The sequence below is a fragment of the Brachyistius frenatus genome, unplaced genomic scaffold (genome assembly GCF_029030835.1).
Source record: "Brachyistius frenatus isolate BFR_SWC_R1_liver_20210118 unplaced genomic scaffold, ASM2903083v1 Contig_32, whole genome shotgun sequence".
NCBI lineage: Eukaryota > Metazoa > Chordata > Actinopteri > Embiotocidae > Brachyistius > Brachyistius frenatus.
This window is the reverse complement of record NW_027210631.1, coordinates 740,590-762,500: the sequence shown is the minus strand read 5'-3', so window position 1 is coordinate 762,500 and position 21,911 is coordinate 740,590. Positions and strand designations below refer to the sequence as shown.

The 21,911-nt window shown below is 43.5% G+C and overlaps 1 protein-coding gene across 7 annotated transcripts in view; it reads right to left on the bottom strand.

Annotated features, from left to right (window-relative positions):
* Positions 1-21,911, bottom strand: part of LOC138621743 (protein PHTF2-like) — a 45,449-nt gene that overhangs the window by 7,426 nt on the left and 16,112 nt on the right. The window contains exons 4-13 of one of the 7 annotated variants that reach the window (XM_069699997.1): positions 21,308-21,388; positions 10,628-10,684; positions 10,223-10,234; positions 5,953-6,022; positions 5,333-5,491; positions 3,768-3,933; positions 2,087-2,248; positions 630-858; positions 322-525; positions 82-238 (exon numbers count right to left, since the gene is read on the bottom strand). In XM_069699997.1, the coding sequence (XP_069556098.1) occupies positions 82-238; positions 322-525; positions 630-858; positions 2,087-2,248; positions 3,768-3,933; positions 5,333-5,491; positions 5,953-6,022; positions 10,223-10,234; positions 10,628-10,684; positions 21,308-21,352 (1,261 nt within the window). In that variant the 5' untranslated portion in view covers positions 21,353-21,388. Of the gene's footprint in view, positions 1-81; positions 239-321; positions 526-629; positions 859-2,086; positions 2,249-3,698; positions 3,934-5,332; positions 5,492-5,952; positions 6,023-10,222; positions 10,235-10,627; positions 10,685-21,307; positions 21,389-21,911 lie in introns of all 7 variants that reach the window. The other 6 variants (XM_069699999.1, XM_069700001.1, XM_069700002.1 and 3 more) reach the window with 6 other exon arrangements.

Genomic DNA, 21,911 nt, shown 5'->3' with positions numbered 1-21,911 from the left:
ATGATTTTACATCTGAAGAACATTTCAAACAAGACGAATCATTTAGTTTTACTCCGTTGGTTGCGTGTCCGTTCCTCTGACCTGTCTCTGAGGTGCAGGACGATCGGCACTCCGCACAGTGCAGGAAGTCTTCCCACATCAGGTCCTCGGTCTCCGACTCGTGCCGAGTGCTCTCCGAGTCCTGAGTCCTCAGACTGGAACATCTGGAGCTGCAGCTGGTGCCGGACTTGGGGACGTCCTAAGAGACAAGGACGGAGGAGCGTTGGTTCGTGATATAGTCGTTCTGTCATCAATAAAATGAGCTGCTGTTAAAAAGGTCACCTCCACTGCGTAGTGTTTCTTGTAGTGGTGCGTGTTCTTGCGGTTTCGCAGCGTACAGTCACTGTTCATCCTTTCGACTCCCCTGCGGAGGGCGCTGTAGGACGCTTCGGGGTCCTCCTCGCTGGAGGCTTCATCTGACGCCGGCTCCTTTAAAACAGACGTATCGGTCAGACCCAGGAGACACTTTTCTGGTTCCTCATTCTGCTGAAGAGCGATCGATCGATCGTCCAAAAAAAAAAAAAAAAAAAAAGAAGAAGTGTTAAACGGTATCACGGCTACAAATAACCCGGCGATGAAGGTTTGATTACCTTGTTGACGCCGGTCAGCATCAGTCCGGAGCTGCGCGCCGCGTGAGCGTGCGCGGGCTGAACGTGCGAGTTCCAGCACGCCTCGTCAGCCCTGTTCAGCGGGTCGCACTGCTGCTCGTGCAGCTGCAGCCCCTCCTCGCTGCTGCGATTGGTCACCCGGCCGTCCAGCGACACGTAGCCGTTGTCCGTCTCCGTCGACTTGTCGATGGACAGCTTGGACTTCTTGGATCTTTAGGAGGGAGGGACGAAGACGGAGGAGGGAGGCGACACGTACATGGAGAGAAACGTTGCGGATAAGAGGCGAGACGGCGGAGCGGTGAGTCGTTTTTTTTTGTTTATTTATTTTTTTATCTCGAATGCGGACATGCGGCGACATGAATCACGACAGGAGGCGTTCAAACACAACACTGTGGAACATTCATGCAAAAAAAAATAATAAATGCCAGTCGTGGAGACGAGAGTTTCACACATGATGCCGTGAAGAACTGCGGCTGGAGACATTCGAACCGAACACCGAGCATCACGTTCTGAAACTTTAGCGTCGTCTCCACTAAACTATAGAGTTGATGGGTTATGAGGATGGTTTTCTAAATTCTACAAAGTAAAAAAAAAAAAAAAAAAAAAAAAAAAAAAGTCAAAAGTAAGTAAATCAGTGGGTGAATGAATGGATCACTGTGACAGAGGAACAAGAGGCTCCTCCTGAAAGTGAGTGTGACTGATAATTAATGGCTGAAGAGACCTGATAAAGAGTGAAGTGGTTCCACACTGTTGCAGTCTGCTGAAAGCTGGTTGAAGTAGAGGCATGGGGGGGTAGAGGGGAGGGGAGTGGGGGTAGTAGAGGGGGTGGGGGGGGGGGGCACGAGACGTTTTACTGATTTTCAAGACGGTCAAAAAGCTCATTGGAGAAACGTGATGTTGTAATATTTTTGTTTTTTTAAGCCCCCATGCTTCTGTTGAACGTAGCTTTGGTCAGCAGGTTATTTACATCACAATTAGCTGCAAAATCCCTTCGCTCCTCCTCCCTTTCACCGGGGATGGAAACACTTGGCACTACTAGAGTCAATGAAGTTTAAGGAATCGACTTTTCTGCATCCAGTCGGAATTTACTTTGCGCATCGGCACCAAATGTGCGGGTTTAGTTGACCAATGGGAGAGGACTTTGTCAGTAGAGGACGTGATGTTGCAGCTAAAGACGCTCAGGTTAGGTCCGAGTCAAGGCTGGCGTTCAGCTTTTCCAAATGTAAATTTACTTGTCGGTTCCAATTATGAGTCAAAGGTAAATAAAAATTTTAAAACACAACTTTTTTTTTTTTTGGCAGGATGAAATTCCGCATTTGAATTTTTTTTTTCCCCTCGTGCGAATACATTTTCGGGATGATTTGGGGAAACTGCAGCTCAGCCCCGACTCGGCACATGGTCTCGTCATCGTAGGAAGATGGGGAAACGAAAATACACACCCAGCTTTACAGATATCATGCCAGAAATCTTGGAAGAAAGCCCCCAGGCGGTGTGTGGTGCTGGCTGAGTGGGAGTGTGGCGCCCCCTCCTGTGTGTTATCGGTAGTGCTAGACCCGTCGCCTTCCCTATGAACCTCCATCTGAGATGCCTTCCTCAACTTCCTTCAGTTTGGAAAGAACGGAGGGTGGGAGAGAGACTTAGAGTCGACCTGGAGACTACAGACGACAGCCGCGTGTTCACCGGGAGCCTCGCTGCGTTTTCTCATCGTGTCCATGACGGGCCAGTTTTAAAACACACGCAGCAGGTCAGATTCAGACGGTGAGAGAAGCTGGAAAGCGTTTGAGCTTCTCAACGTAAACAGGCACCCACTGAACACAGAGGCTGATACAGTTAAAGGCAAATTCCACTAAAATCTCCTTTTAGTTTGTTATTCTGCAAAAGTAGATATTTTCATACGCTGTTAAGGAAATATACCCCCGATGTGATTTTAGAGCATCATGTCATCCATTTTGTTTGTCACAAATGCAGAAACAAGAGTTCAAACAACCCGCGTTGTACAGAAGTTTTATTTTTGTCGTCTACTTTTGCAGGACACGAACATAAAAGCAACATTTAGTTCCTCGTATATTTAGTTGTAGATAAAAACAAAGGACACAGAGGAGAGATGGAGGACAGAACTTGTGTTTTGGTTTTCCAACTTTAAAAGCAAGATGTTCATAAAGTTCTTGGTTTAATGAGATCAGAACAGATGATGTAAAACATTTTCTCTTGCCGTCGTGTCTTCCTTTTTAAACTGTAAAGTGCTGGCGAAGCATGACAAGTGTCCCGTGTGATCCGGTGTTACAAAATGTTTCCTGTGTGTGCGCGACATGAAAAATATTCAAATAAATTTATACTCTTCTCATTATTTGTTCCCCCTTTATAATCGTGGAAAAAGTTGTTGAACTTCATTCAATCAGCCGTTGACGAGTTGATTCTACAAAGTTCAACAAACAGTTTTATTTGATTTAATCCACTAAAACCTTTTTCCAAAACTGTGGCATGGTCCAATTTTCTTCCCAGGAGTCTGAAAATTGTCTTGGCATCGTAGCGAACCAGAGACAGAAGCTACACACTGACGAGCTTTGAACAAGGTGGAAGTCACAAACTGCAAATCTAAACACTTCAAAACACAGCAGGCTCCTCGTCTTTCACACAGCGAGGCCGTTTGTCTTCAACCAGTGACACTTAAATTTATCAGGGAGAGGTTTTCTGAAGAGGTCAGATGACTTGTTTGATTTGAAAAGCTTCATTTTTTTAACACTTTGTGTTGCACTTCATAAACTTTGGTCTTTAAAAACCTTTAAATAAATAAATAAAAAAAAATAAAAAAATATCAACATTTAAAATAATGCAAATAAAATGAGGTTAAACCCCAAAGAGTCACACGTGTTTTTTCAGGAGTCTCCTCTTCCCTGATAAACACACTATTTTTTGACTTTGCTGTCTTGCCAAGTTTACAACTGGAAATCAAACAGTGAGGAAGAATTCAACCCGGCAACAAAAGACAATCATGAAATAGTTTCCTCCACTCTTTTTCTGTCTGTCTGGTGTTTTTTTTACATCCACTACCTTTGTTGATTCTCAGTCTGCCTGTTCACTTCTTCATCCAGAATATTACCACGTTTCTTTCCTCCGTACCTGCGTCTCTTCCCCCCGCTGCTGGAGGCAGGTTTGGGCGTCCTGGTGGAGACGATCTGACAGTGGACGGTGCCGAGCAGCAACATGAGCCAGATGGCACCGAACACCTCGGTGGTCGGTATCCCATGAGGCTGAGGGATGGTCACGTACAGGACTGCTGCTGCCACTGGGACGGGGACGGAGACGGACAACAGAGAAATCGGGTGTTAGTGTCAAGACTCTGCTCCACGCAACTTGTAACCTCGTGGGTTTTAGTTCACCGTCCGGGCGAACCGCTCTCATCCAAATGGTGAAAAAGACGCTGAAAACAGTGAAGAAAAAAATGCTTTGATAAAAAAAAAAAAAAAAAAAAAAAAGACCCGAAACATCTTTAACTGGAATCAGAAGATCCGTTCAAACAAACCTTGTGGTCCGAGACTTTGATCAAGTGTTACTGTTTTGACTGCAGCACCTTTCTGCACCTGCATGCAATGTGTGTTTAACTTCGCTCCTTCTGTGGCAAAGAAAGTCAAACTAATAGCAGCTACAGATCCAGATGTTTGTCGCCGATGTTTGTGGAGGCCAGAAAGGGGCTAAAAGCGGAGTGTCGGTCTGTCACGGTCATTACATAATCGCCCCTTTTTCCTGTTTGTCTTGACATTGTTTTGATGTAGTTGTTTTTATTTTTTTGTGCTTCTTGTGAAGTCTATCGGGACCATGCTGCCTGGTGACGTTACGCTCCAAAATAAAATCGGAAAAGTAACTGAGCAGCTTGTTTGCTGCAAGAAATGAATGAAGGGACAGTTTCTCGTGTTAATGTCCTCTTGTGGACAAAAATCACTTCATTAAACAACAAGTGGCCTGCACTCTGGAGTTACATCGGCAAAAGGTGTGTGTGTGTGTGTGTGTGTGTGTGTGTGTGTGTGTGTGTGTGTGTGTGTGTGTGTGTGTGTGTGTGTGTGTGTGTGTGTGTGTGTGTGTGTGTTTATGTGGTGCGTGGGGGAAGTGAGCAGGAGAGAGAGAGAGAGATGAAAAATAACAGTCTGTTTTCTCCGGTGCAGAGAAAGGCCAACATGATGTAGGTGGTGGAAAACACTGCTCAGTGGTCCTGACCGTGTGTGTGTGTGTGTGTGTGTGTGTGTGTGTGTGTGTGTGTGTGTGTGTGTGTGTGTGTGTGTGTGTTTAGCCCGGGAGAGCTCCATGCCAGCAGGAGATGGAGCACTGAAAGTGTATTTGAGGAACAGCAGAGGAGATGCAGAGCAGCAGCTGCTGAACAGTTGGCGAACCGGACTTGTCTTTAGAAGAATTAAACCGACAGCGAGGAGTTCAGTAGAGACGCCAGATCGATAAGTGGACGTTGGACATGAGAGGGACGAGACTGACCTCGTCAGACACCGTTCAAACTGGAGAAACATTGTCAAATACAGACAGATTTCTCAACTGTAGGTCCCATTTCTCAGATTCCCCAAACCGATTTTGGAGATAAATGTGATATCCCCGCTGCAGACGGTGTATTTTTCCCGTGTGAGGATTTTAACAGTGACGTCTCATCTGCTGAACAGTGTGTCTGTCTCCACTCCTCCTACCTTGCAGCAGGTAGAGAGCCAGCAGGAGGAGGAAGATGGCTCTGGACGTGACCTGGATCCACCAGCGGTAGAAGAAGGGGAAGAAGACGACTCGGACGATGCCCTTCCTGGTCAGTGACGTCCACGGACTCTCGGGTTTGGCCTTGGCAAACGCTGAACCTGCAGAACCAGAGGACAAACGGCGTCACTTAATTCATCCTGAAGTCGCATTCGAGTTTATCTTCTAATCTTGGCCTCCTCCTTTTCTGGACTTCTTCTTCCTGCACTTCTTCGTCTACCTCAACAGATCTGTGAGCGTTCGTCTCCTCTCCGCCTCCGTTCCTGGTCTCGATTATCATTGAGGACAAAACTGACTGCTCTGATGAATAATTTAAAATGTGATGAATATGAGACAGACGTGAAGAGATGAGAGCAAAGATAAAGACGGAAAGGATTAGCGGTGACAGGAGGTTGGCACGGCGACGCTGCCGTCTCAGGTTCGCGCGTGCGTGCGTGTGTGTGTGTGTGTGTGTGTGTGTGTGTGTGTGTGTGCCACCGAGAAGAGGATGTGATGTGTTAGCAGAGAGTCTGTCTACCTTCTAATCTAATCAGCCCGATGGAAGAGGAAGGCTTTTACTCACCTCTAACCAGGTCCACGTCTATCAAGTCGGGTTTGACATGTCCCGTCTTCTTCGGCTTGTTCCTCAAGCCCTGCAGGGGGCGACAGAGAGAAACAGTCAGCGCCACGCCAACGACACACACACACACACACACACTATACAAATATTCACACAGGTCTACAGACTTGTCGTGCACTTTATGCCTTCGTTAACACACGTGTTCAGTGTTTGAGGAGGCACACCGTGCATTCACGCAGCTACCGGCTCTCTAACAGCTTCTACTCACATCCAGAAGGTTTCACTCTACAGAATTAGCCAGCGTCTACACTTCAATGCACTAAGTTTGAGACTCTTTTGCTACTTTGCAGTTGGTTTAAATCATCTTTTCGGTCCTTAAAGCAGCTGCTGCTGGTCGTTTCACGCAGTGTGACGCAGCTCTTATTCATTCTGACAGCTGCAGTTAAACTCGGTGCTTTGTTCAGTTTATGACTCGGGGAATAACTCTCCCCTGTGGCACGCCGACTTCCTGAGCCAGCCTATCACTTCCTCCGATGATGCATGCACGAGAGAGAGAGTGTGTGTGTGTGTGTGTGTGTGTGTGTGTGTGTGTCAGCAGCGATGAAAAACTGAACTGAAACCTTACGAGCGAGTTTGTGCACGACGGCCTGAATGTCACTGAGACAGTAAATATGAATGAAGACGGCTTTCAAAGTGTGTGTTTCAGTGTTTGAGAGAAAGGTTATTGTATAGTAGAACAATGGTTTGGTTTTAACGTTTGCTTCACATCAATGACGATGGTAAACAGACGAGACCACAGGGAGGAGATAAACACCTTGGTGATAAACACACGGTTTCCCATCAAAACCACGTATTCACCTACAGGAGTTTAGAGGACGTTCAATGGACACTTTGATTGGTTGATGTATTGTCGTGTTGTTCTGCATCTCTCGGATATAAATAAAGCAGAACTCTGTGATTTCTACTGGATCTTTAAAACATCTTTTTGAGTTTATATTCCCAGTACTTTGACTTTAGTCGTGTTGTTGTCATGTTTGTCGAAAAACAGACTTTTCTTCAGTCCAGAACTGTTTGGGGAGTTTTAATCCTGTGTGTACATGTACCTCCATTTTCTCTTATTTTTCTTTTTAAAAAGGTGCTTGTGTCTGTGGTCTAGTTCTCTAGCTACAATTAAAATGCCAATCATGTCAAAAATACAGTAAAAGCCAAAGCTTTTATGTTATAGTCAAATGGGTTTCTGTGATGCCTTCAACAACAGACTGTACCGACTCGAACAGCAGTGAATGTCAAATGTCTGATCAGTGTTACAATCTTGTTGACTTATCGTTGGGTGCTTTGTTTTCTAATCTGGATCAAAATTTGAGGCATTTTTAGACGACATTATTTCTTTCACCATCTGAAGTAGTATTGATCATTTTCAAACTGTGCCCAGACTTAGTCGAAGGATTTCATTTTCAGCAAACAAGTCCTTTCAAGTCTTTGAAATTCGGATTATTTCAACGCGAGTCACATCGAGTCACACACACACACACACACACACACACACACACACACACACACACACACACACACACACACACACACACACACACACACACACACACACACACACACACACACAAAGCCATCCACTTAAATCCACCTGGTTCATGCTAATATTTACACACCGACCAATCAAGTTCAGTGTTATCAGTCAGCGGTCTGATATGAAGGCTGCATTTATCTTTAAATAGCACAACCAACAAGCTATGTGTGTGTGTGTGTGTGTGTGTGTGTGTGTGTGTGTGTGTGTGTGTGTGTGTGTGTGTAGAGAGCTAAAAGAAGCTGATCAATAGGTTTCCCTCGGCAGCAGACGGGCCGCAGCAGTAAAATCCTTCACAAGTGTCTCTCCTGGCCACGGCGCTCTTATCTCTGTGCTATTTTTATCAGCCCCTTATCGTCCTGAACGACAACGTTGCCTTGGTGACTGATTGGAGCAAACAATTCATTTATTTAAATAACTGCAACAAAATTTGAAGGAAAATATTTGAAACCACAACTCTTTGCTCTTTTCATTACCAAGTAAACCCTTCTTGTCATGTTGCTTTACGTGTATTCTGTTGTTTCTCTGTTTGCCACACTGACATGTAGATTTTATCTTTAAGACGAGACCAGAACATAATGTAGTTTCCTGTCTGTACCAGCAGGTGGCGACTACTTTTCTTCTGCAAAGCTGTCTACTAAGTTTATTCTGCCACAGATGAACCACAAACATGTTTCAGTCAGTCAGTCAGTCAGTGTGTGTGTGTGTGTGTGTGTGTGTGTGTGTGTGTGTGTGTGTGTGTGTGTGTGTGTGTGTGTGTGTGTGTGTGAAGAGCTACTTGGTTAATATGGGACAGATATTACACATTATAATGTGCTGAACTTTATTTTGTGAGAGCAGTTTCTGTGTGTTTCGACAAAAACGATGTAATAAAATGATGTTCTTGTCCTGTTGGTTTTTCCTCTGGCGAAAATGTAAACAAAAGACAAAAGTTTTTATCGGACTGGATCCGTTTCAGCTCCTGATCTCCTGCTGGGCTCGTTACGCTCTGAACTATTTTGTAATTAAACAAACAGTTTGCAGAGGAATTACAATGCTGATCTGCAGGGTTATGATAACGATAAAAAAAAAAAAGAACAGCCGTTTGTTATCTACAACAATGTTGTCCATATTAAGAAATGCAGCCGGTGCCACGTCTGACGGCTAAAAATAGAAGTGAAGCGTGACATCGAACAGAAAGTTTCTCTTGATTTATAAGGGCGACTAGTTTCGTTTGTACGAGCCAATAAACAGCAGCGGCGAGGTGGCACCTCTCCTGTCCATAACGGACTGAGATAAAGTCTGCAGCCACAGACTCTGGGAAACCATCTACTGAGCAGACGGGAGCCAAGGTCAAACGCAGCGCTGTGTATGTGTGTGTGTGTGTGTGTGTGTGCGCGCTATGAGCTCATTAAAGAGCGTCCCTGACCTCTCTGTTTACAGGATGAGAGGTGCCAGTACGAGGGAAAGTAATGTTTCCTCCTGTCAGTGTGATGTTGAACCTGAAGTCAGTTCAAACCTAAATGTAATCCTGCACCATCACAGTCAGACTGCTGAGCACCACTTTGGGAACCTTAGATGGAAGAAAATCTCTCCTAAAACGCGAGAAGGCAGATATGAAGTTGATCCATTTGAAGGTCAGAGCAGACGGTTGAAGAGGCTCTAATTTATTTCAGGACACTGAGCCTCCAGTTCGAGCCCCTGACGTGATCTCAGGCTGCGGTGCATAAGGTCAACGCTGATGTATCGCGATTGTCGTGAAAAGATCCGTTCGGCCTGGTTCTTGTAGAGAAAGTTAGAACCTCTAAGATCTGTGATACGTGTTTGCAGCACTAGTTTTGAGATATCAGCGACTGGATCAAAAAAATGATAATGCAGAGCTGGAGAGTCAAACACGCCTGATTTACACAAAAAAATGTATGTCAATTCATGTAATCTGTTATTACAAACCGCCTTTTCTTTACTCCTTTACTTCTTTTTATTTCATTTTGACACGTTGCAACAAACCTTTTTTATTTACACTATTCATCCTGTATTTTATCACATTTTTACTGTACAACTGTGGTTCTGTCTTACTTCATCGGGTGACATGTTAATATATGCTGGAGTGTCTATATACGCTGCAAAAAATGAACCCGACAGGTGAAATCAGTGTTTCTGTGATCGTGTAGGATTCAACAGAACGAAATACGAGACAAAAACTGCTGTTGATTTTGAGCCGAGTGAGAATGTGAATATTTCTGCGGTGAACTTGCAGCTGGGAATGTACCGTCTCAGTTCAGAGGAACACAGAGCGCTGACCCTGACACATTTTGTTGAGAGATATTCAGTCTTTTGTGAATCTCTGATCAGACTCGGCCTTCCAGTGTCTCTTAAAGACACACTGCTGCCACTCTTTCCACCCCGAGAAGACGATACCACGACTCATGCCCGTCCAGCTGCGTTCACATGCAGATAACTCGGCTCCCTCAGACGGCTACGGAGGAACTTCAGCTACAGTTTGACTTTCAGGAAACAACTTCTTCCTGCAGCCGATAATAACAAAGCAGCGTTGCATCGGTGTGAACGCGGGGTGGGGGTTAATAAACACACCGGGAGTCCACATGGCAGCGATCAAACCAACCAATCACAGTCTAGCAGTCTACGGCGTGGGTGAGCAGACGTGCACTGTGGGATCAACGAGAGGGACAACCCTCCCTGCTGGGTACTCACCAGAGAGATAAACTGCAGAGGAGGAGGAGGAAAGAGACGGGTGGATGAGAGCGGAGGAGGATGGAGGGGAAGAGAGGAGAGATGGGCAGGTGACAACCAGCCGAGGAGGGCAGAGAGGAAAGAGTTAAAAAAAAAAAAAAAAGAAGAAGAAGAAAACACTGGAAAAGAAAAGTGGCAGCAAAGTGAGAGACAACACAACCGGAACAAAAGGAAGAAGAAGAGGAAGGAGGAGGAGCGAGAGTCAAAGACAGGACACAAAGATAAAGACTGGCCGACAGGAAACCGAAACAAAGAGGATGACAAGAGACGTTAAGAATGAACAGAAAGAAAAAAAAATACACTAAACAGTGAAGTCACAGAAAAACATGGAGGTGTGGAGCGAACAAGCAAGGAACCGAAACGGACCTTTATCTCTCGCTGCTCCACTGATTTCTCCCATATCTGTTGGTCGTAGGCGCCAATCTGGAAGAGAAATAAACAAAGTGTTACTTATGTCGTATGGAAAGGAGAGCAGCAGCAAGCAGAACCAAAGCACAAGCATCCCTACGATCTAAATCTTGACTAAGTTTATTCGATAAACAGCAGAGCTTCACTGCTGCGTCTGCTTTTCCCCTGAAATATCCATCACTCACTAAAAATGTTTCATGCTTCACAATCGGAGCAGTCGAGATCTCATAAAACAAGTTGGGTTTTACAGCAGAGAGTCACATGGTGACAGAGCGAGTTAGGATTTTAAAAGCTTCGTTCTCAGACGTGCAGGGAGGACAACATTTTATTCATTTATTTGTATACTGGATAACAGCGACATGCTCAGCTCGATTTCCCTGTGCTGCATCTTATACCCTCATTATATCTCTCCGTCTGTTTCTAAGCATCCTCCACATGAAGGCCTAAAATACAAAACGTATTTTAAAAATAACGTGAACGGAACACATCAGATTAATTATCAGATCTTGGGTTGGGTGTCGTTAAAAAAAAAAGTTCCATACCTGTACCGACACTAGATCCTGAATGGTACTTTTTTTTTTTTTTTTTAAAATAAAATACATTTTAACAAAAAGAAAAAGACATTGTGGTACAAATCTTTGGTTTTCATGCAGGTCAGAGGGGGAGAGCGAAACCCAGGTTGTTTTTTTTGTAGCTATAATTTACTGGTGTCCACTAAACGCCTCACATGCTATTGGTAGAGTCTAACTAGCTGGCTTCACAAAGGGAATCGTCCAGTCCCCCAACTATTGCACCACACGCAACTCAAACAGGTATGTGGCCAACAATTATTTAAAAAGAGTGAAATAAGGTGTTGATTTACCCCAGTTTTAGCTGAGTTTGTGAGCCTCTGTGGGCTCACACAGAGCCTCTGTGTGGAAACCAGTGACGCTGATGACATTTACTTAAATTTAGCAGAAGGTTATGAGTCAGTGCGAATGTAGCCGATGGCTATCTGGTACTGAATAACTAGCGTGCTCTGATATGAGATCATACCCAAGCAATTCTGTCGGGGACATAAAAGCGTTGAAGTGTGGTTGCCAGCATAATTTAGAACAGGCTGGACCACCAGAGACAACACAAGTGTTTACTTTATGTTTAAAGGCTCCCTGTGGAGCTACACTTTCACTAACAGGTGCATTTTGTTTGTATTGTGCACACACACGTGTGTGTGTGCAAGCATGCAATTGGCATATTTTACATTCTCCCACTGGTTTCATGTTATTCCACTGATAAATAGTTGGTGTAGTGCGCCAGCAAAAGCGATGAAGAAGAAGAAGAAGAAGACCGCCAGCAAGTTATCAGGGAAGTAAACAAACCAAACAAATACCTATATTTTTTAACTCATCTCCAGTTTTACTAAACGTTTGGCTGCACAGCTGATAAAGTTGAAGATGCATGCATTTCACAAAGGAGTTCATCACACCTGAAGAACTAGAAACACCACGGTTACGTCTACAGTACATTCCTTCCTTCCCTCTTCCCGCTCAACTATGTTCTACTTCTTTACCATCTCTGAAGTGGAGTTAAGAACCTGTGAAACTGGTCCAAAAGGTTGAGGTTCAGCTGGAGGGCATCTTAAATATGATCTAGTACTGCAGCCAGTATTTATCAATGTCACACACACACACACACACACACACACACACACACACACACACACACACACACACACACACACACACACACACACACACACGTCTAGAAAGAGGGATAGTGGGACTCTGGGGAAATACGTGCAGCACCACCTGTCACTGTCACAGGGATCAAAGGGGATCAATAGACCTGCAGTGTGTGCGTGCGTGCGTGCGTGCGTGTGTGTGTGTGTGTGTTTGAGGCAAGAGGAGCCGATAATATGTGCTTATGGAGATCTGTGACAAAAACACAAACATGTCTGTTTGAGCTTATAGAATGACTGAGAGAACAAGATATATTTGTAACAGACATCTGACCTGGGAACACACACACACACACACACACACACACACACACACACACACACACACACACACACACACACACACACACACACACAGGTCAAACTGCACTAATTTCCCCCGGCTCGGGTTGCCAGTTTCTTACGTCTCCTCCCTTTTAATCCAAAATTAGCACCAAAAAGCTCTGCGGTAGGGAAAAAAACAACAAAAGAGCCCTGAGGTTAGTCACGCTATTACCACGCTTTTTCATACAGCGCGTGCGTGTGTTCGGGAGACATGAGCGACTCAGCTGACGGTCTGACCTCCGCGGATCAGCGCGTTCATGTGTGCGCCTCCGAGGCAGCGAGTCTGGGTCACCCCGCGAGCTCGCCAGTGGAAACTCTGCATCTTTAATGAGGCTTCATTAAACATCGATGGAAAGAGAGGGATGGGGGGGAGAAGGGGGAGGGGGAGGAAGGAAGGAAGCACACGGAGAAAGGCAGAAAGAGAGAGGAGGGGAGAGTTGAAGAAGTGAGGACGGAGAAAGTGTCTGTAATGTAGGTGAAAGAGTTCACACTCTTCTTCATCTCTCGGCGGAGGCCATTACATCTCCAACTATCTCCGTTGCCACCACGCGCGAGATGCGGGTCAGTCGGTGCGTCACATTCAGCCCGTCCCGTCTGACGGGCCCGCTTTTAAAACACCGATTTCTACTGCGGCCGTCGTGTCGTCACCGTCCCGCGGGTCACATCGCGATACCGACCGTTGCTGCTTTCCACATCGGGTCACGGTACAAATCTGCTGGGACCGAAACACCCCGACCTTTCCCAGGCCTTCCTGTACGCACAAACCGATTCAGCCCATCGATCCGTTTCGTCTGCAAGCAGCCGAGAGCCTGCGAGGTCGTTCATGTGGCAGATCAGCCCGTCTAACAAACAGAGACCTCATTATTCTCAAAGGCTCACGTGAAGCCTCGGCCAACCCGAACCAGCTCAACAACAGGACGTATTCAGGTTTGCCCGGTGCTAAACTGGAAGTTGTATGTCTCACCAGGACATTTAGCTGTAATAGGCTTGGTCAGCATTTGTTGTTTTGCAAGTTGTAGTTATTCCCATAATATTCTTTTTTAATGTCACAAAGAAGTGATGGATCAATTTCTCACAAACATCACAACAAAGTAAAGAAGACGATTAGATTTCCTGTGTGCCGTCTTCCTGGCTTATTTTGAATGTGCGGGCCTCAGTAGTGACAGAGGGAATAGGTTTTCAAATTGTGCAACTCTTTACATGTATTAATTTGGCAGATGTTGTGTCCACGGTGACTCACAAAGGAGGAGTGAATCCACGCCAGAGTATCAAGAACACTTTGAGAATAAGTGGCCAAACGCTCAGTTGTGCCACATAGTTCAAGTTATGAGCAAATTACCTTTTCTTTTTTTTTTTCTGCATAAGGAATTACGTGTAGTACCATTTTCTTTTTTGTTGTTGTTGTTGTTGTTACTGCCCTACATTTAATTTTTCTGCCTTTCAACACCGTTTTCAGACACGACAGAAACCTGCAAAAATAAATTCCCGAAATGTTTTTTTTTTTTTACGACTGGGTTGTGATTTGCCGACAGATGTGGATCCTGCAGCTGCACCAGTGGAGAGAAACTATCTGACAGCGGACGGCGTTTAATCTGACGTCTGACTGACTGATTTACTGTGACATTTGGATTGACAGCTAATTTTCCACAACACTCCACCTATTAAAAAATACACACACAAACACACACACACAGATTAGAGAGGATGTTTTGAGTTCAGGACGAGGACACGTAGAGGGCAAACATGACCAGACTACTGAGCAGAACGATAAAGGAGGAGAGCGTGTAGATGAAGAGGACGGTAGGTATAGAAAGATGAGACAAACAAACACACAAAAACAAACACACACATATCTGTCGTTACGTCATGGAGTTGTGAGGTAACGGAGATTGTGGAATTAACGGCACTTTAAATCCTCTTATCCTCACACACACCGAGTCTTACATCATTATCCGTTTACCGCATCAAAATAAACTCGTTCTCTGGAAACAAAACACTTGAATTGCAGCCTGTCCGTTTTGCCGTTATCGTTCTGCCTTTTAAGTTCTCAGACTTCAAAACGATTCTCTGCTTTCCTAAACCCAAACGGTCAAACATTTGTGGTCCGATGACACGAGAATTCACAGTGTTGTGAACGAGAAAAATCACAGACTTCCACGATTTGACGAGCAAATCAAGTGCTGGGAGCCGAACGGAGGGAAAAGATGGCGGAGCCAAGTGTGCCGCTGCAGCAAAGCTGGTGTCACCATGACGACGGATTGTAGGGACGATCCGGGGAGAGTTATATAACAACGGCCTCTGCAATGGCGGGGGTATGACTGAGACACACACACACACACACACACACACACACACACACACACACACACACACACACACACACACACACACACACACACACACACACACACACACACACACACACACACACACACACAAAGGTATGGTGGAGCTGCTAAGTGTGCGTCCGCAGACAGACGTGCATGTGAATTCTCTACATTGTTCGTCAGTGTTGGATGATGATGGTCATTTCTCTGTTATTTTAGACTATTTGGGGTTCAAGAGTCATCAAGCTAAAGAGGACCAGAGTGTCAGGTACAAGAGGCGACTGCTGCCTTTTCAAACACACACTCCTGCTCTCCGTCCTGACCGGAAATCTCTATTTTAATATGAACCATGGATCAACAGGCTATATTATATGATGAAAGGTGTCTCGTAGTGATGAACCCGCAGAAAATGATCACCAACCCTGCGGCTCCCCTTTTAGTACCCTTCAGCCCATTGTTTTGGTTTTCTTAATCGTTTGTTGTTTTGTTGTTCACTCTCACAGCATCGTTTTCAACCCGATTGGCATCTTAATATTTCCCTCAAAACAGAAGTATATATATGAGTATCAGCCACATTTGTCATGCGCAAAAAAACACAAATAAATGCTCATGTGTTGCAAGTGTATATAAATTCCAGCAAGTTTGCCATTTAAACTCCACGAGGTGATGACAGATCGGTGTTGTGTTGACACGCTGTAACAACCCCGAAGTGGCAAATGCAGGTTTGAAAGGAGACTCTTTCTTCATCCATCAGCTGATCAACAGAAAACCCGGCTATTTTTATAATGAATTATTTTGATAAAAGTCTTTTATGAAGCAAGAATTGAACCATGTATTAGTTTGAGCTTTACAAAATAAAAGATTTGCTGCTTTTCATTACGAGTAACTCCTCGGTTTTTGACCGTTGATCAGACAAAACAAGCAACGTTTTGATCTCACTGAAAACTTGTGTTAGGCTGATTATCAGCAGCGGCTCTTTAAAGTAAACAATTTATTGATTACATAAAAAAATAACCAAATATAGAGTATTTTTAACATTGTGCTGTGACCCATAATGTGGCTCACTAAAGAGATAAATATGTGGTTTCTGAGGTTTACAGCTTCAATTTGTATCAGGGGCTTAAAACTGAGTGAAGCTACTGGAGGTAACTCTGTCAAGTTCTTCTTCTCTGTACTAAAATCAACATATAGGCAAACAATTCCTACATATTTCCCTCATGTAAATCTGTTTAATCCCTCTGTAAACTACACATCCACCTTTTCCTACTTCCTTCCAGGTTGAAAACATCTCCACCTTGAACTTGGCCGCGACGGAAAATCCCTCACCTGTTTGTGAGAGTCAAGTATTTGCACATGGGTCAGGGTGCAGCCGTCAAGTTTGCATATATATAAACAGCCATACTTAGAGTTCAGTGTGGTTTGAATGAAAGTATGAATGAAAAAATGAAAAGGTTTCATCCTGAAAGCCAGAAACGGTTTGAAATTCACTGGTTATCCAAAAATAGGGCTTAAACTAATAATTGTTCTAATTATGAATCAAATTTATTTATTTATTTTTTAAATCATTCAGTGCTTAAATGTACAAATATTGAAATAATTGAACAGAGCTTTGAATAATGTCTTCAAACTGCTTGTTTTGTTTGACCAGCCGTCCACAAACCAAAGATATTCAACCTCCAGCGCTAAAAACATGACTAACTACACAGCAGTTATTATTTCAACATGAATCCAAACCCACAAAGGTTGACTATATCCTAAAACACCAACCACAAGCTAACTTCTTTCTCTATGTGCAGAGTTTTCCCGACCATTACGAGGCTTAGCTGCAGCTCTCAAGCCATTTCAGGCCACACCGAAGCCGAATGAATGAGTAGTCATGGTGGAGCAAATCAGAAAATACTAAATGACTTTCCCTGACCTGATGGTTGTACTCGTTCCCCTTCTCAGCTTTTTTTGGGTGTTGCTTATTTATCATCTGCTGTTTTGGTGCCAAATTTTAGGAATATTTTACATAAGTATGGTAATAATAGTGGTTCAGGAATTATGTCAAATTGCATATTTTAAACATTTTCATTCCAAGTCTTCCACAAACTGATCTGTCAATCATCTCGCATTCACTCAGTGATTTCCAAGAACAACAGAAGAAGAGAAATCAGCAAAGGTGAGTAATTTGGATCAGACAGCTGGTCGTGGTGTGCGGATTAACCTCTCTGTGTGTTTTCATGCGTGACCATGGCAACCAACGGAAAGAGGCGTTGTTGTAGAGTGTGTGCGAGGTTTATTTTCAGCTCGAACAGGTGTGTATGTGTGCGTGTGTCAAGATGGGTAAACCTTCTCTTAGCAGCCTGAAGCACATGAAGTGCTTTCACTGAGAGAGAAATAGGTTTATTTTAGCAACAACTAAAAGAAAGTTCAGTAAAATGTTTGCAAGTTTATCAACGATAAACTAGGGCTTCTACAAAAGATTATTTGCATGATCAGTTAATCTGCCAATTATTGCATGAACATATTTGTGATCATTCATTATATGAAATATCAAAAAATATTGAAAAGAATGTTCTCCACCATCACATCACTGCTGCCTGAGTTCTCACTGTTCTCGCCCACAAACCAAAAATATGAACTCTGGCACTTGCAACTTAAAACAGGCCTTAAAGCCATGACGCACATAAACTATAAGCTGACATATTACAGTGCAGGAAGCATTTAATGACAAAATAATGAAGCTGAATCATCTCCACAGGAAACTGGCAACTGCCTCCTACTTGGCAGCAACAAAGAGTGTGTGAGACAGAAAAAGTAAGTCTGTCCGGCAGATATGGACTACGCGGTCTATATGAGCTCGGCATGGTGAGAAAGATGCAGCCTCCACATAAACCCAGCACTCAGTCTATTTGCAGCCCGTCTCCAGACATAGCAGAGTCAGAAATACACTGAGTCAGAGCGCTGCCTAAAGGGCGGAGAGGCTGGAGAAGTCGGATTCATTTTAACTGACATCTTTGAAAATCTGGACGTTTCTCTCCAACCTAACATACAGCGCGTTACTTTTTCTATTGAACAAGTTTAAGTCCTCTGCAGGGCTCGGTTTAGTTCGGCCACATTAACTGAGACTGGACCTTCGATCTGTGCAGTTTAGCTTTTATTGATGCTCTTTACCTCTCTGACAATGCAAATAAGAGTCTTTCCAAACCAGAGGAGCCATTCGTCTGATTTTGAAACACTTTTGTAGTTTTTAAAGTCACCAGAAATCTGCTATTCAAAAAAATACACATGCATTAACTTGCACAAATTTGATCTTTGACAAAGGCGCATCCTAATTATATATAAATATACAAAAATTTAAAAAAAACTTTATGCTTCCGCACTCATAAATAAAACAGGCCATCTTTGAGACCATTAAGGTCACTAACCTGGTTTATGGACTTTGTAGCGGTATAACAGGAAGACATTTAAATAATTCAGCAGCAAAGTATCTTTGCAGAAACTGTCTGCAGGGTCCTCTGGATAATTCACTGAACGATCCGTCCTCAGTCTTCACAGCAACTTTATCTTTAGCAGAAAGCAGCACGAATGAAAACAGTCCACTGGAGTCTGTGTGAATCGATCAGAATATCAGGGATACGGTTTGTAAAAGTCTTAATTCTGTGAGCAGCACAAATTAACTACACTGGCATGGAGACGGAAACATCACAGGCAGCTACCAAACCCCCGATGATTAAAGTTTAACTATCTGCAGAGCTAAAAAAAAACAAACACCAGAAGTGAGTGAGAAAATGAGCTTTGAGGTGATTTGTGTGCACCAGCCCATAGCTCTCACTCTGGTTCCATCACAATAGGACTTAATCAGAAAAACACCACCGGTCATATAAGCCTAAGCTGCAAAACAACACATTCTTTCACCATGCGAGGCTCGTCAGGAACCACAAACTAGTAAAAAAACACACAGAACTAAATACTCTGGAGGGCACTGTTTGATTATTTGGCAGGATTCCAGCTGTTTACTTAATGGAAGCGTTTATCACACTCTCTCGTTTTGTTGGCAAAGCTAGTGCTGAACTAGACAGAATATAATAAGGTGCAAGAGACTCATGTTTGGCTTTCAAGATGTGCCTGTCTGCTGTGCTTTTGGCCAAGTTTATAGATCACAGGAACAATTAAGAGATTTGAAGAGACGGCGACTCAAACAGTGAGAAACAAAAATCCTGGCTGTGGCGTCTGGCAGAAAATCTACACACCTGATCTCTTACGTTTTATCGACTTCACTCAGATGTTTCAGGGGAAAACAAAATTAAAAAAAGAGAAAGACTTGTCTAAATGAGACGGCAAAGAAGCCCCGAGGACTTTGAAAAAAAAAAAAAAGGTTTATTCACTCATGACTCAGCAGTGGTCCTCACTGGGGTGCCTCTGCCCAGACAAGCTAGATGAGACACACACACACACACCTACAGTGTGTATGGCAACCCTGATAAAGCCTAATCTTTATTTAAAGAAAACTTAGTTTTAAACCCAACTTCTTAGACTAATCTTCCAGATGTGCGGTTTTGAAAAGGACTTCAGACATTTTTAAAATGTTCCCTGCAATTCAATTTAAGAACCAAAATAAAGAAATAAAGTCAGTAAAAGCTGATAAATCTGATTGACAATAGTTGTTTGTCTTACACAGACAACAGTGTTTTTGTTGCAGACCTTTAATTATAGTTTGTAACCGCTGATATGAATCATGTCAATGAGATCTGATTCCAGTAGAAAGCTTGTATTGACATCTACATCAGCCAGGTGCAAGAAGATCAGAGACAGACAGATAAAAGACAAAGGAGAGTACAGAGAGACAGGTTGTAGGGGAAATAACAGGCCAGCAGGCAGGGCAGAGGAGGGACAGAAAGAAAGAAAGACAGACAGACAGGCAGGCAGACAGACAGAGACTGAGAGATACAGACACAGAGAGAGAGAGAGAGAGAGAGAGAGAGAGAGAGAGAGAGAGAGAGAGAGAGAGAGAGAGAGAGAGACAGAGACAGAGACCTAGACAGAAGGAGACAGACAGAGAGAGACAGGTTTGTGAGGGCAGAGCAGGCAGATGAGTGTGTAAGCTGAGAGCTGCAGGGGGAGCAGCGCTGGAGTCCAGCAGAGGATCTGATATCTGAGACCATGGAACAAGAGGACACACAACACCGGGCGGTTGCAGAGTTTGCCGAACGGCCCGACCCGGTTGCTGTCGCTGACAGCAGTTAGGAGGTCATCGCCAAAACGCTGGTGTATCAAAGAGGCTGCCCACTATTATACCAGAGGGCTTTGTAACTCTATCTTTAGTCTCTGTTTTAAAGAGGAAAATTAATAAATGTTTCAGCTACATCTTCCTCTGCGTGCTACAGAGACAGAACGATGAATTTATAATAACTTATTATGCATATATTTATTTATACTGTATATGTATACGAGGGGATCAGTAACAAGAAATCACAGCAGCAAAACGCCCAACAAATCACCCTGTCTGCCACTGACTTTTACTGACATTACAATTTTTTGTACCTTCAATATATCGCTTTCACTCAACATTGTGGTTGCACGTCTTCCAGTACATGATCAGATTTGATTCTTTAAATCCTCAGTTATTGATATTGGCCTAAAGGTTGGGATATGGTGCGTAATAACAGAATCTGCTGAGGTTAAAAAACATTATTTGGTGTGGTCTACTGACTGAGTTCAACTTTACACAATCTATATAAAATCAAGGTTACAAGTTGCTGAACAAGTAAGTAGAGGAATAATAATAAAAAAAAATTTTTTTAAAAAAACAACCAAAGTGGCAAGGTAAGAAGAGGATCAATAAAAGTATACTAATTCCAATACAAGAATGTGAATACAATAGACAAAACATATAAAAGATCATGTAATCAAAATGTTTTCAAAAGGAAACGCAGACACCCAACCTGAGATCTTCTGATAAACTGCTGCAAAAAAATATTTTAGTCAGTGTGCAGCAATTACAATAAGTCTATAAATACCTTCATCCTGCAAACGGTATGTGAACCAAAGCATTAATCTACAGGAAGTGATACGATACATGAGAAGAAGTATAGCAGCACAACAACCTCCCAGCTTTATATCATACATATAAAAACCTTCAAATTCATGTTATCCCTTTAAATGTATTATTCTTCTTTTCAGCATTTACAAAACAAAAGCACAAAGCATAACCTGATTCTCTCTTATTTTGAAACAAAAAAGTGTTAAAAAAAAAAAAAAAAAAAAAAGAGAAGTCCAGTGTCTTACCTTTTTCTGGTACCACACCACAGCATCTTTTACTTTGGAAGCCATTTACATTTCCCTTCTCCCCGCCTGGGGCATCTTAGGCTGAAAGCACACAGCGAGAGAGAGAAACAGAGAGCGCAGTGAGTGACGGAGCAATGAGGAGAGAGAGGGGAGGAGTGAGGTCTATACCTGGGAGGCAGGTGTGTCTTAACCACTGACGAAGGAGAGGGAGGGACGGACACACACACACACATACACACACACAGTAATAACGCTGGTCATTTCGCATGCCGTCTCCCTTGACATCCATCTCATGATATAAACAAACACCGTCTTTCTTTAAGCCGGTCTGGGAATAATTATTATTATAATCATGGTTGTTCCCTGTGATTCAGAAACTCTCACACACACACACACACACACACACACACACGCACACGCACACGCACACACACACACACACACACACACGTGTGCGTACATATCCCCGAATGCGATGAGGGGCACGGCTGTTGGATCGCTCGCAGTGGTTTGGGTGTGTGATTGTGTGATTGGAAAGACGGGCTGATAAACACACACATGCATTTAATCTGCAAAAAAACAAACTGCGACAGCAAAAAGTTTT